The sequence below is a fragment of the Zingiber officinale genome, chromosome 1A (assembly GCF_018446385.1).
Source record: "Zingiber officinale cultivar Zhangliang chromosome 1A, Zo_v1.1, whole genome shotgun sequence".
Classification (NCBI taxonomy): Eukaryota; Viridiplantae; Streptophyta; class Magnoliopsida; order Zingiberales; family Zingiberaceae; genus Zingiber; species Zingiber officinale.
Window position 1 is genome coordinate 19,405,846 of NC_055987.1, and position 13,152 is coordinate 19,418,997.

A 13,152-nucleotide genomic window follows, 5' to 3' on the forward strand; every position below is an offset into this window, starting at 1 on the left:
GCAACAACCCGTCTGAAAATAACAACTATTCACTAGAGAATATTCTAATATCTGACACATAGGCAACGGAACCTTCTTATGGGAGTAGCTATTCAACTTATATCATTATTATGGGGGTTAAAAAAACTCTGGTCATACACATGTAATGTAAGATTCCTCGGAGGAAGACGATATGCCTTTCATTATCAGACATCTTCTGACACTGAATATATTTTCTCGTCTCATTATTATAAAAGTTATGAGAGATGATATAAAAATGGAATTCTCTCCGTTAGCGAGGTATGTTGTATGCTTGATACTTTATGCTTGAATACGTAATATTACTGTTCATCTTCTCTATTTTTCACTTGCCACCGTACTGATTTGAGCGTCGAAAGGCCTACACCAGGGACCCTCTCCTTGGTTTTTTCCTTAACGTTCTGTTTGCTCTTTCGAGTGTGCGCAAAGAGGAACGGGAAGGAATGCCAGACGTCATCATTTCTCCCTAACAAAGTCATCTCCCGGTCAACAGCAACACCACCTACCTAATACATCATCTCCATCACTTTTAGACATCATCGAATTATTTATGTAAAATTTTAATATTTATTTTTTCCTTATCTTTTAAAAATATAGAGAAAAAAAATCCTTTTACTTTTGTTACTATCAAAATGATGTTTTATATTTAAAAAAATATAAAAATATGCTTATCTTATTTTTTCTTAAAATAATTTTATTCTATCATTGTAGTAAGTTTATTTAAATTACACAAAAATGCTTAAATATTATTTTAATAAATGTTAAAATTATTTAAAAATTAGTTAGAACTGTTCTATTTTGATTAAAATAAATTTAAGTTAATTAAATTTTATTTAAGTATCTTTGATTAGAACTCTTACAATTAAAGTTTTGCCCAAAATTAATATAACTTGGAATAATTTTATTTAAGACGGATACACTGTTAAAGCGTTTTGATCAAAATTATGTTAATTGAAATTGTTAAAAACAGTTCTTATAAATGTTGCTATTCTATTTTGAAACAATTTCAGTTTTGCTAAACTTGTTAAAATGTTCTTAGAATAAAGGTCATTTGAAAATAGAAAGTAGGATTAATGTCTTTTTAATATTTTTAAAATGGGATATTTTTGATGATGTTTCAGTGGACGGTGCTTAATTGACCTGGGTCAACGTTAATGCACTTGGTCCATTTGTTGTTTCGACGAATATTAATCAACCAAAAAACACCAACTCCAACGTTTGCCGCGAGCAAGTCCTGCCCTAATTGCAAGACCCTGCTGCTGCTCTACCAAGATAGAGAGAGGGGAGGCGATGGAAACAAGCAATTCCGGTGGCGCCTCCCTTCCTCGGAACCCTAACGATCGCGTCAAGCTCAACGTCGGCGGAAAGCTCTTCGAGACCACGGTCCTCACTCTCCGATCCGGCGGCACGGATTCCCTCCTCGCAGCCCTCTCCCTCCGCGCCGCCTCCGCTCCCCGAGACGATCCCCCACCCATCTTCATCGACCGCGACCCTGAGATTTTCTCCGCCCTCCTCTCCCTCCTCCGCTCCGGTTGTCTACCCTCCGCCGCCCTCCGCAGCTTCTCCAAGCAGGACCTCATCGACGAGGCTCTCTTTTACGGAGTCGACGGCCGGCTTCGCTCCGCCTTGTCCCCGCCGCCACTCGTTGGATTCGACGCCGTGCTCGCCTCCACCATCCGCCCCGCGTCGGACGCCATTCCCCGCTTTCCAGGACGGCTCCGTCTGGGTCGCCCATGGCGGTCAGATCTCCGCCTACGACTGGAGCCTCGCCCACGCCGGTACCATTCGAACCCATCTTGACGAGATCACTGCAATCGGACGCGTGTGGCCAGAGGTCGCCGCGACCGGCTCCTTGGAATCCCCTGGCCTACATTTCTATGACGTCTCCGGCGGCAAACATGTCGGATCAGTCCATTGGTCGGATCCAGGCGATCCACGCATCTACAAGGCGCGGGTGACCGCGATTGCTGCTGGGTGGTCCAGCAACGACCCTCTGTACGCCGCGTTCGAATGCCCCCACCGGGAGAACTGCATCCTGGCAGTCGACCCGGCGACGCTGGGACCGGCAGAGACGATCGGGCGGCAGAACGGAGGCGCGGCGAAGACGGCGTCGCCGGGGCGACTGGTGCACGTGCGCGAGCGAGGGCTGATCTTCGCGGCGGCCGTGAGCGCGGGGGCGTTTGGCTATGCCGGCTACATGCGGCTGTGGGACCCGCGGTCGGGGAAGGCGGTGTGGGAAACGAGCGAGCCCGGCGGTGGCAGCAACACGCAGCGGTACGGCGACGCGTTCTCCGACGTGGACGTGGACCGAGAGGGTTCAGCCATCTACAAGGTATGTTGGCGATCGGGGGACGTGGCGGTTGCCGACATGCGGCGGCTGGGGGAGGATCCTTGGGTGTACCTGAAAGATAAGAGCGCCACCGCGGGGGTGAGGAGCGTCGGCGAAGGGGTCAAGAGTGTGATCCGTTGCTATAAGCAGCAAGTGTTCGTGGGCAAGGAGGGGGGATTGGAGGTGTGGTCGCAGATAACGGAGGGCGAAGAAGGCAGGCAGCGGAACGAGGACGACGTTAGTGCTGGCGCGACGTATCGAAGGAACTTCGTCGACAAGGAGGAGGATGCTAAACGAGGGCGGATAGGGGCAATGGAAGCCTGCGGCAATCGGCTGTTTGTGAGCAGGATAGGAGTGGAGGGAGTAGAGGTATGGGAGAGTTCCGATCTGTCCGGCGCCATCTCCGTTTTGTCGGCTTAACTCTTTGTAGAAAAGCCTGTGCTTGTTATTGACATGCCCAATCAAAAGCAAGCTTGTTCGGTTCTTTTCTGCTCAATCTACTTTGTATTCACAGCATGAGAATGAAAGAAAAGATCGCAATTTCCCCCTTTCTTCTGAAACTCCTTGGCCAATTTAATTGCGTTACATGTACAATTCAATTGAAGTATTCATGAAAATGTACATTACAAAATCGGTATACGTTCTTTGTACATATTTCAAGGTGATATTAGCTTAGGTAGACAGTACTGCCCGAGCCCTGTAGGCTATACCCTTTTTCTTTGCTTTTATTTGGGAGCCCATGGAGAAAAATTGGCGTCTGCAAGAGCAAGATGTTTTCTGTGCTACAAATTTAGATGCAGTTTCGTTGTTTGACCAAAGATCAAAAGAATCAGGCTTGCTTAACTCGCCAACTTTATTTTAAGTGTCGGGTTATCCAGAAATAAGTTTTAGTCAATAATCTTCTCCCCTGTTGAGAATAGGTTCCAGACCACAGTTCCAGCAATGTAGAGTGCTACTGAGACCTCAAAAACATCATCCCAGGATCCTGCCATTAGTTGACATGTCAGCCGTAGAAAAGTTATCATATCCAATTTCTACGACTAGACTGTTAAATCAACGCTATTGTTCAAATTGCATAAATTAGGTAAGACAAACCATGTTGCAAGATGTAGCCTGTTGCTGCTGTCCCGAAGACTCCAGCTAAAACCCCAGCAGTGTTTGAAAGACCAAGAAGCACACCCTGCAAAAAAAAACACCAAAATGATTCTTTAGAAGTCAGGATGATTCGTAGAAGAATAAACGAGAATTTTTTAGGACTACCATAACGCCTTCAAAAGGAATGCATCTGAAAATGTTCATGTTACTTACAGCATAGCGAGGGCCAATATCTTGATGGTTGGAATACAAGCCAGACTGTGAAAATGCATCAGTTCCCTAATTGATAGAGTGGTATTAAAAAATTGTCATTCTTGATTTGATGACATAATGTATCACTTAAATGTACAAGAGAGAAATGCCAGTATGTCATTGCATTTGATGTAAGGTGACGTTTGATTAAATATCTGGAATAACTATGAATATGTATTTGATAGTAAGATGAAATGAGAATAAAAATGAAAATGAAATCCATCTAGTTATATGGGTTTGATTGTTTTTCATAAATTTAGAAATCATTCTAAAATTGTCATTTTCAAACTCAGAATTCAAATAATATCTTTTACTATCATTCTATTTTCTCATTCTCAAACCCATTTAGTTATAAAATTTATACTACCATTTAAATATAAAAGAAATTCTCAAAAACCGCTCATGTTTCAACCCTAATACAAATAGTAAAATGCAAAATTCGGGCTTAGATAACCATATCATGAGAAGTAATATTGTGTTGTCATATTGTGCTTATTAAAGGCTCAAATCTTTTTTATTTCCACTTTTACACGATTTGAATGAAAATAAAATCAAGAAGTTGAATGAAATTAAATTTCTTATTAGATTCTACTTTCTTCCAAATAAATAAGAGAACATAATTTCCTTTTTCTTAAAACCAAGGTAAGAGTAACATGATGGAATAACTTTGATGCCTTAAGTCAATATCAGACTAATGCAAAGTTTGTCTACAGCTATTAAAGGTTGTGAATTTTTTGCCTATTGAGAACATTTAATGTGTATAGAATTTTCTAGAATCTAATATTTGCTGACGAGAACAATGATCTTCATAAAAGAGAGACAGAAAAAGAGAAACTTCGGTTTCTGTATTGCATGCAGCCATCTGTTTCATACATATAAAGACCTCAATACAGCTGATCACTTAAAACTTTGAACAGCTCAAGATCGATACATAGGTGTTGGCCAGATTGAGACAAGGGAAATAAGAGAAGTAAAGTGTGAGAGAGGTTTAGTTGTATACTTTTCTGCTTGTTCATTCGTTTACTTTCCCTGATTTTTAACTTGGCGTTCCCAGTACTAACTAAACATGGATTCCCAACACAGTCCATTGCAATACTAAACCCCCTACAGCTCCATTACCAGACGACAACTCCTGAACAATTATTACTCTGTCATAATTTCAAAACTTCACCCAAATAAATGGGATAAAGACTTAACTAGTTAACCCACAACAAACTCAATCTGATCAAGACTGGCACAGTGCATCTTGGTTGGTTGGGATGTGTGACATTGCTCCCCTCCCCATTGAGCTACTTGTCAACCAGCACCATTGAGAGAGGATTACATTGACCTGCTAAGCACGCCGTGTTAAGGTATGGTTGTTGGGATCTCATTGCAGGCTTATTGGATGACTGCAATCAGAGCACATGACAGGGTCACTCAAGGCTCATTGATTTGACTATTGGGTGACCAAAGGCCCAACCCTCTGATAACACATAAATGCATAAGACCGATTCAAAGGGTGGGAAGAAGGCAAGGATAGGAGAAACAAAAGGATGCGTTGTTTTGAGCTGTAGACATTTTTCCATTATAGTATTCATTTGTGAAATATATTATTGCAGGATCCCTAATTCTACAACTTCAAACTTACTCCACCACAGTACACCTGGACTCCTAGTCCTTTTTACTCAGAACATGGGCTCCCCGCTCCACCGTTAGTACAATACTCCGGCCAGTTACTAGAACTCAACCCTCCACATCTCCGTTACCATAAATTAACGACACATAACTCCACAAACTTGACCTGATTAAACGATAGGGAAATTTTCATTCAGTACCCTACGTGAATCTTTTTCAAAGTCCACATGGTTTCAAAATTAATGAAATATAACAGTTTTTCGTATTCCTTGATGACAATTTCACCAACTCACTAACACAACCACCCCATAAAGTAAAACAAACTGTCACGTACACCATTATTTCTAATGAGATCACAAGTTGTTAATAAAATGCAACAATGACAAATGCTTACTCCTTACCATGCATGCAACTAATTTCACTTTTCAATCCAGCAGGACAGATGGGGCACATGATATACAACCTTTCTTATGGGCTTAAAGATTTGCATCAACTAGATATGCAAAAAATTATATTCTCTTTTCCCATCTTAAATGGATAGACTGATTCAATCAAGAAATAACTTCCAAGCATACAGACAAACAAAGCAAAATATCATGCTGAGGAGATTCTTGCAATAGAACCAAATAAGCTTGTTTGAGTGATAGACTCATACTGACAAAACTTCAGAATATTATCATTTGTCAGAATTATACCTGACTGCACACCATGCATAATACTGCCATTGTAGGAGAATGCACATGACTTAATTGAGTCAAGAAGAAAGCCGGACCAAGGAACCCAATTGACTGCATGATCTGATTGGAATGAAACATGAACATAAACATCCACAATTGCTTAATAGAACAGATAGAATAATTTCGTCACCAAAAGATGACCATGATCAAATACAAGTAGAGAAGGTACATAAATTAAAATTATCAGATAAGATATTGATAAATAACACAGAACAGATCTTTCTGTCATGAGAAAATGGTGCTACTTTCCTGGAAGATTTCACAGTATATAGATGCAGAGGAATGATACTTACTTTGCGAACAGTAGTCACTGACATGCCTCTACTGACAAGCGTATCTGCAATCCATCCACCAAAATTTGCAGAAACTGCCATTGTAAGCCATGGAAGAATGCAAAATAGACCAGAATCTGTGAGGTTGAACTTCAAAACCTAATTAAGGAAGATTGAAAACAATTTCATCAATATCTTTCTAAATTATGGAAATTTTGAATGTGAAAGGAAACTTAAAAAAACAAAATTACTGTGAAACTTCATAAGGTAATAGGTAATTGGAAACATAGTATTCAAGTTACAACTAAAACATCAGAAAGTTAAGGGGCAAACATATGCATTCAACCTGATTGTAGTATGTTGGCATCCATGTAAGAAGAATAAATGTTCCCCAGTTGTGGCAGAAGTGGGACACTATAAGAGCCCAAACAGGTGGCTTTGACAAGATTAATCTCCATGGTATAGTTTTTACAGGTTCTTTAAGCACACTGCCACTAATGATAAGCTTCTTTTCATCATGCCTGATTTCAGGATCTTCAACAGGAGAACTATATGCCTGTTATACACATGACAACAGAAGTTAATAAACTTTCAATGAACACGCTGATTGTACTTCGACAGATAAACATATTGCACAAAAGGTGCAAATCTAAAAGGAAAAAAAATCATATATAGAAATGTTGCATGATGCACCTTAGTTAGCCATACTGTAAGCCAAACACTGCCAAGAGAACCGAATGAGTAGAAGACAGAAGGCCAGCCAAAGTTATGTATCAACAAAGGTGAGAAGGCCAAGCCAGTTACTGAACCAAGGTACATGCCACTATATACCAGAGCTAAAGACCTGCTTCTCTCTGCTACCGGTATCCACTTCGAAAGAATATTATTCATAGCAGGCATGGCAACCCCCTGACAAAGCCATACTGTCCCAACTTAGGCAGTAGGAAGTTAAACAAGCTACCAATCGGTTAGGAGAGATACACAGCAGTAAAAATGATCCTTTTCCTTGAGGAAACCAAAAATGGGAATTATGGAGCTGTCCTATTTAGTGGGGTTTGAATCTTACCTCACCAATCCCCATTAAAACACGTACGATGAGAAGGAAAGGCAACCCAACCTTTGCTGCGACTGGTGTAAGAGCTGTAGCAATAGACCACCAAACAACTCCAAATCCTAATACAAGTTTACCACCAACCATGTCGGCCCATATACCTCCTGCAATCTACATGGACCAAATCACATAATAAAAACAAATATAAATCTTTCACTAACAAACTAACCTACTAGGAGAATGGAAAGCATTCAAATTCAACAACAATACATCATAAATGATACTCATGCTCATTTATTTGTAGAAAGTATCAACTAAATACTGAATGTATTAAGTATGAGATTACAAATTGTACTCATGCAGTGCATAGCTTGAAACTCAATAATCCTTGAGCCATATGGCGGCCATTCTATGCAATTTCAAGTAGCATCTCCGGTACATCAAATAGCATTAAAAATTGCTTTACAAAGTGTAACTATAAGTAAGAAATGGAAACATCAAGATCTTCCTGCCTTTTTATGCCAAGAACAATGGAGCTCAAAGGCACTATAACTGTGTTTCACCTTAAGCTAACACAAAGGGACCTATATCTATTTTATGGTTGATACTATATTTATCTAAGTCAATTTTTACCTATTATTGTTTATACTCTAGTTTTTGCTATCCATCCAACTAAAATATTAAACATGAAAACAGAAAAAATAACAGCTTCTATTCCTTATGTTGCAAGATCAATATAGATCAAGCAAACCATTACATTATATAAGAAACTTAAAACTGCAACAAAATAATGTGCTAAGATGATGCTCTCAAATTTGTAGTTGCACATGACTATTAAGACAATGCATATGGAATTGACAAACCTGGGTCAGCAAGTAGCCCCAGAAAAATGATGACTGAATCAACCCCACAGTTGAAGGATTCCAGTTGAATTCTGCAGACATGGGCAGGATCGCAATGCTCATATTTACCTGTTGAATGGTAGCAAATCATTAATTTTCAGTAATTCTATAGTCAACTACAAAGTTTTTTTTTTTTTTTTTGTTAAAGCTCTAAGCAATCAATTAAAATATAGGTGCTGGTCCTTGAATTTGAAAAGAACAAAAGTGAGGGAAAATGTTGCTTAAAACTCCTATTTCTTGATTCTATTCATCTAAGGCCAGTTCATCTAATAAATTACTTATCATAAAGTGGGTTCCAGAAACAGCAAACAAGCATCTCCCTGTGAAGTTTACTATAATGTGATTTCTTAATCGTTGATAGCATACATACTATGGCATACCAAAGAAAATTCTGATAATGTCAATAATCGAGATTTATTTTCACTTGTCAAAAGTTGGAAAGTGGATAGCACAACTTTATCATATATCACACGACCATAGAGACATTTTATAACATTTAAATATCTCCACATTGATTTGGACTTAAATTTGGCAAGCGACTTAAGATAATGAAGTTAATGACCAAATTTGTTGCATCTGAAGGTGGAGCCACCACTTGCCCTTAGATTGTATGACTAGGAATGAATTTGGAGAATTGGGTTTGAAAAGGACATCAAGATGGGGGAAGTTGATATCTGAATCATCCACATGGAAAATTTTAGGTGAATAGAGAAATTGTATAAATAAGATAACTTATACATACTATATATATAATATGTATGTACATAATTCTCACTAGCTAATGCACACAACCTTTGCCACCACTCAGCACATTTCCATTATAGACATATCAATTACTACCTCAGCTCCAATTCAAGCTTTTTCTTAATGGGATAGCTTGTTCAGATATGCCTTCTGACGTTGCAACTACTACACAATGAAATTGATTCCACGACTGTAACCACGTGATAATATAGCTACACCAAGTAAGCACTAGAATAGAAAGCATAAAAAATAAGAAAGGACATTTACGGAGAAGAAATGGACTCACACGGTCCATGTTGCAGAGCAAGAACGCCGAGAAGCAAAGAATCACAATCACCCATCGTTTAGGAAACGACTCCAACCCAGTACCTTTAGAACCCAACCATCCCATCCCTTCCTCCTCCTCCTCCTCCTCATCCTCCCTCTCCAGAGGAAGAGCAATGGAAACCAGTTCTCTTTGGACCACATCTGGGAATCTGATCGACTTCGAGATCGACTCCGGGGCGTTAACAGTCTCAGGTTTTAGTTCAGATCCACCACCTAGGGCCCGAACACGCAGGCGGAAGATGAATCGAGAGCGGCAATGTTGGGGGCAACCCAAAGGGGACAAACTTCCTCGTAGGGATGGTTCCCTCTTCCGTCTGGCGAATCTGGAGCAGGAGCTTTTTCGGTGCGGCAGAAGCTTCTCCGGGATAGATGAAGTGAGTGGGAGCAAGCAGACTCCCGTCGACGGCATGGCGACGAACACCTAATGGGCAAGCTCTCGGGCGACCTTTATCGACATGATTCAGCTTTCGCTAGGAGCGAATAGAACGAGTGGAGAAGAGATGTTGGGAAGTGGGTCGCATCCTGACCGCCCCAAGTGGGGCGATGGCGAGAGATTCAAATTGGACGGTAAAGATGACTGGAGAGGAGCTCTTCGTCGTCATCGGGGCACTTCGTTAGAATAAATATCTCCGTTGAGGGCATCATGAGCCATCAAAATCGTAGTTTTGTAGCGTGTATAGTAGAGTAGCCTGTTGGAACACGTAGTTTCGTAGAACCGGGCCATGGACCGAATCCGGCTGATCGCTGAACCAAAGTCCATAACTTCTGAATTTCTTTTATAGAAATATTTATTTTATTCCTTGTAAAGTTTGATAGGAAAAATATTGCCTATCAAACTAATTATGAACCGCCTCAGTGATCTGCCATCTGTGTCCGATCAAACTAATTATTTTTTAAAAAATAAACCTAGGCTTCAATTATTTAATACGTTAAAATTTGTCTTGAAATTAAAAAATTCAATAAAAAGTAGTTCTGAGTTTATCCAAAAGCTAACGACAAGCTCACTACTCAGCATCATGTTGCTTTTCAATTATTTTCTCACCCTGACAAAATAATATTTTTCCTTGCAGAACCATATGATTCAACCTTTATATCGGTAAAGTGGTGTTGGCCCTTCAGCTAGCTGTTCAGTAGATGGGGGCTCCGATGGGGGCTTCTGCAGCTACCGAGTGTCCAATGGATGATTAACCAATCGACCAATGTAAAGGGAAGGATGCTTCCGTTGTGGAATTGCGCTCTGATTTCTCTCCGTTTTGTTCGACGACTTTATATCTGTTGAATAAGTGTGAATGAAAAAAGGAGGAAAAGAAAAAGTTCAATTGTACATGGGATTTTAGTTTCACATTAAAAGTTTTTTGAAATCTTTGTTGACATGCATGAGCGTAACTTACCACAGGCAAAGATAACATTCCTCATTTTCCTTCTCTATCGTGCAACTCTTGCTCACCATCCTCTTACTGTCAATCTGAGATGATTGTAAATAGATTATTTCTGTCTACCAATATCAACCAATGGCTCAAGTGCACGGTGAACCCGACGGAATCGAACTTTTAACAGCGATGGGACAAAGACGTCCTCTTGACTCTTTTTCATTGCTTCATCCTCTTCTATTCCCTCTGCCATTTTCTCTTCTTCCAATGACAGATCGATGACTGCTGCGCGATTCTACGCTTCCTCCTCCTCTTTCCTCTTCCTCCTCCACCTTGCCTGCTTCTTCCTCCGTTCTCGTGACGGAGACGATCGAACTCGGAAGCGCAAGATCACCGCATCATCCTCTCTCCCGAACTTCTGTCCGCCCTCCCATTCCACTCCGAACCCCTCCAAATTTCTCTCCCTCCGATCCTATCTCGGCCGCTTCCTCTGCTTCCGTGACAATCATGAACAACAACAAGAAGCTCCGCCACCAAGCGATTCAACTCCCATTCAACTGATAGCTTTGTCACCGGATGGCAGTCCAAATGGGAAAGTTAATGCCTACGTTGCCGTCTCGGCCGACGTGGCCATCCACCCCTGCGCGTCCTGCGGCGAGGTCATGAACAAGGCGCAACTCCTCGACCTCCACCAGGCCACGATGCACTCCCTCTCCGAGCTTTCGCCCTCCGATTCCGGCCATAATATCGTCCGCATCATCTTCGAGTCGGGCTGGCGAGGCACATCGCCGGTCATCGTCCGTCGGGTCCTCAAGATACACCACACGACGCGCGCCCTCGCGCGCTACGAGGAGTACCGCGACGCCGTCCGAGATCGCGCGGGGAGGAAAGGGTGCGCCGCCGACGGGAGGTGCATCGCCGACGGGAATGAGCGGCTGCGGTTCTACTGCACAACGACGCTCTGTTCGTGGGACGCCCGGGCGGCAGGGGGCGTGTGCAGGAACCCGTTCTGCTGCGCCTGCGCCGTGGTGCGCCACGGGTTTGCCGGGAAGCACGCCGACTTGGATGGGATCGTGACACACGCTACAAGCTGGGGCGCGCATGCGGCGTTGCCGGAGGAGCTGGAAAGGGAGTTCGCATTCCTGGGGGCGCGGCGAACGATACTGGTTTGCCGCGTGGTGGCGGGGAGGGTGCTACGTCGGGGCGTCGTGGAGGAAGATGAGTTGGAGAAAGGCGCGGGGTTCGACTCGGCTGCAGCGGCGGCGGCAGGGGGCGGCGACGAGCTGCTGGCGGTCTTCAGTCCGAGGGCGGTGCTGCCGTGCTTCGTGGTCAGTTACTCGGCCTGAGGTGGAAGTGGTGGGTCCCGCAACTGCTATTGAAGTTAGTGGTCATATGACTCACATCAGCCTGTATCTCCGCGTTGTAATATGCCGCGCCCGCGATCATATGCCAGCTACGGACTCCATGTTGTTTTAACTACCTTGTCGTGTAATTTAATGCTCCTATCGAATCGATGCGCTATTATAAACGGTAGATGTCGCCGTAAAACACAAACAACGGTAGCGGATGATGTCATGCTGTCGTACAGAAATTTTTACCGAAACTCGATTAAATGAGAGACAAGCTCGCCGCCTGCGGAGTCGAAAATGTCGAGCGACGGCTTGTCGTAGCGGTAGCGGGAGCGGGAGATTTCGCACTTCCGACGAAAGAGATGCAACGATTTCTAGAAAGACGGCCATAAATGTCCAGTGCTGGTTCGCCTAAAGCTTTCATGCATAGTTCTTTGGTGAACTTCCGGGAACTAAATTAAAAAAAAAATTTAGATATCAATGATAATAAAGTCATCCACATAAATTCATAAATAAATAATCTATATATTATTTTAGGCTTTTTTTTTTTTTAAGAATGAGAATGATAAAGTTTTTTTTAAAGAATATTATTATAAAGTTATTAAAAAATATTTAATTTTGTTGTTCTCACTCTAAATAAGAAATAAAGTGTGGAGAAATAAAGAAAATTATTCATCTCATATCTAGTAGTATGAATTTATTCTTCCACGAAATTAGACTTAATTTACTCAATGAAATAAGAAACACAAATTAGGGCAACTCATCGACTCACAATAAATATATATATATATCAAATTGAGTTGCATTTCTTAAGACTAGTACTTCTAAAAAAAAAAGAAAAACTTAAATCAAATAGGTCCTCTTGCCTACCAAGAAAAGAAAAACTTAAATCAAATAGGTCCTCTTGCCTACCAAGAAAAAAAAGTATGAGTTTGTCAATTTTGTTTAACTCTATGATTTTTAAAATATATATTTGGTAAGTGATATTATTTTTTTATTTTTTAGTGATATAGATATACTGCTCTTCGAACCGACTAATGATCAATCTATGAAAATTTTCAAATGACCACCAAAGTAAAAGCACTCATG

The 13,152-nt window shown here is 41.5% G+C and overlaps 2 protein-coding genes and 1 pseudogene across 2 annotated transcripts; 2 read left to right on the plus strand and 1 right to left on the minus strand.

Annotated features, from left to right (window-relative positions):
* Window positions 1–1,206: 1,206 nt before the first annotated feature.
* LOC122020134 lies at window positions 1,207–2,907 on the plus strand (annotated as a pseudogene).
* On the minus strand, window positions 2,870–9,905 carry LOC122020133 (probable anion transporter 1, chloroplastic). Its single transcript, XM_042577910.1, has 10 exons — window positions 9,304–9,905; window positions 8,235–8,342; window positions 7,387–7,542; window positions 7,014–7,229; window positions 6,667–6,876; window positions 6,342–6,479; window positions 6,007–6,108; window positions 3,656–3,721; window positions 3,443–3,527; window positions 2,870–3,332 (listed from the first exon to the last, which is right to left on the minus strand). Exons 1-10 carry the CDS (start codon window positions 9,751–9,753, stop codon window positions 3,235–3,237), a joined length of 1,629 nt encoding a protein of 542 aa, XP_042433844.1. The 5' UTR covers window positions 9,754–9,905; the 3' UTR covers window positions 2,870–3,234.
* Window positions 9,906–10,743: 838 nt separating this feature from the next.
* On the plus strand, window positions 10,744–12,193 carry LOC122020143. The gene has a single exon (XM_042577925.1). It carries the CDS (start codon window positions 10,993–10,995, stop codon window positions 12,058–12,060), a length of 1,068 nt encoding a protein of 355 aa, XP_042433859.1. The 5' UTR covers window positions 10,744–10,992; the 3' UTR covers window positions 12,061–12,193.
* Window positions 12,194–13,152: the final 959 nt, after the last annotated feature.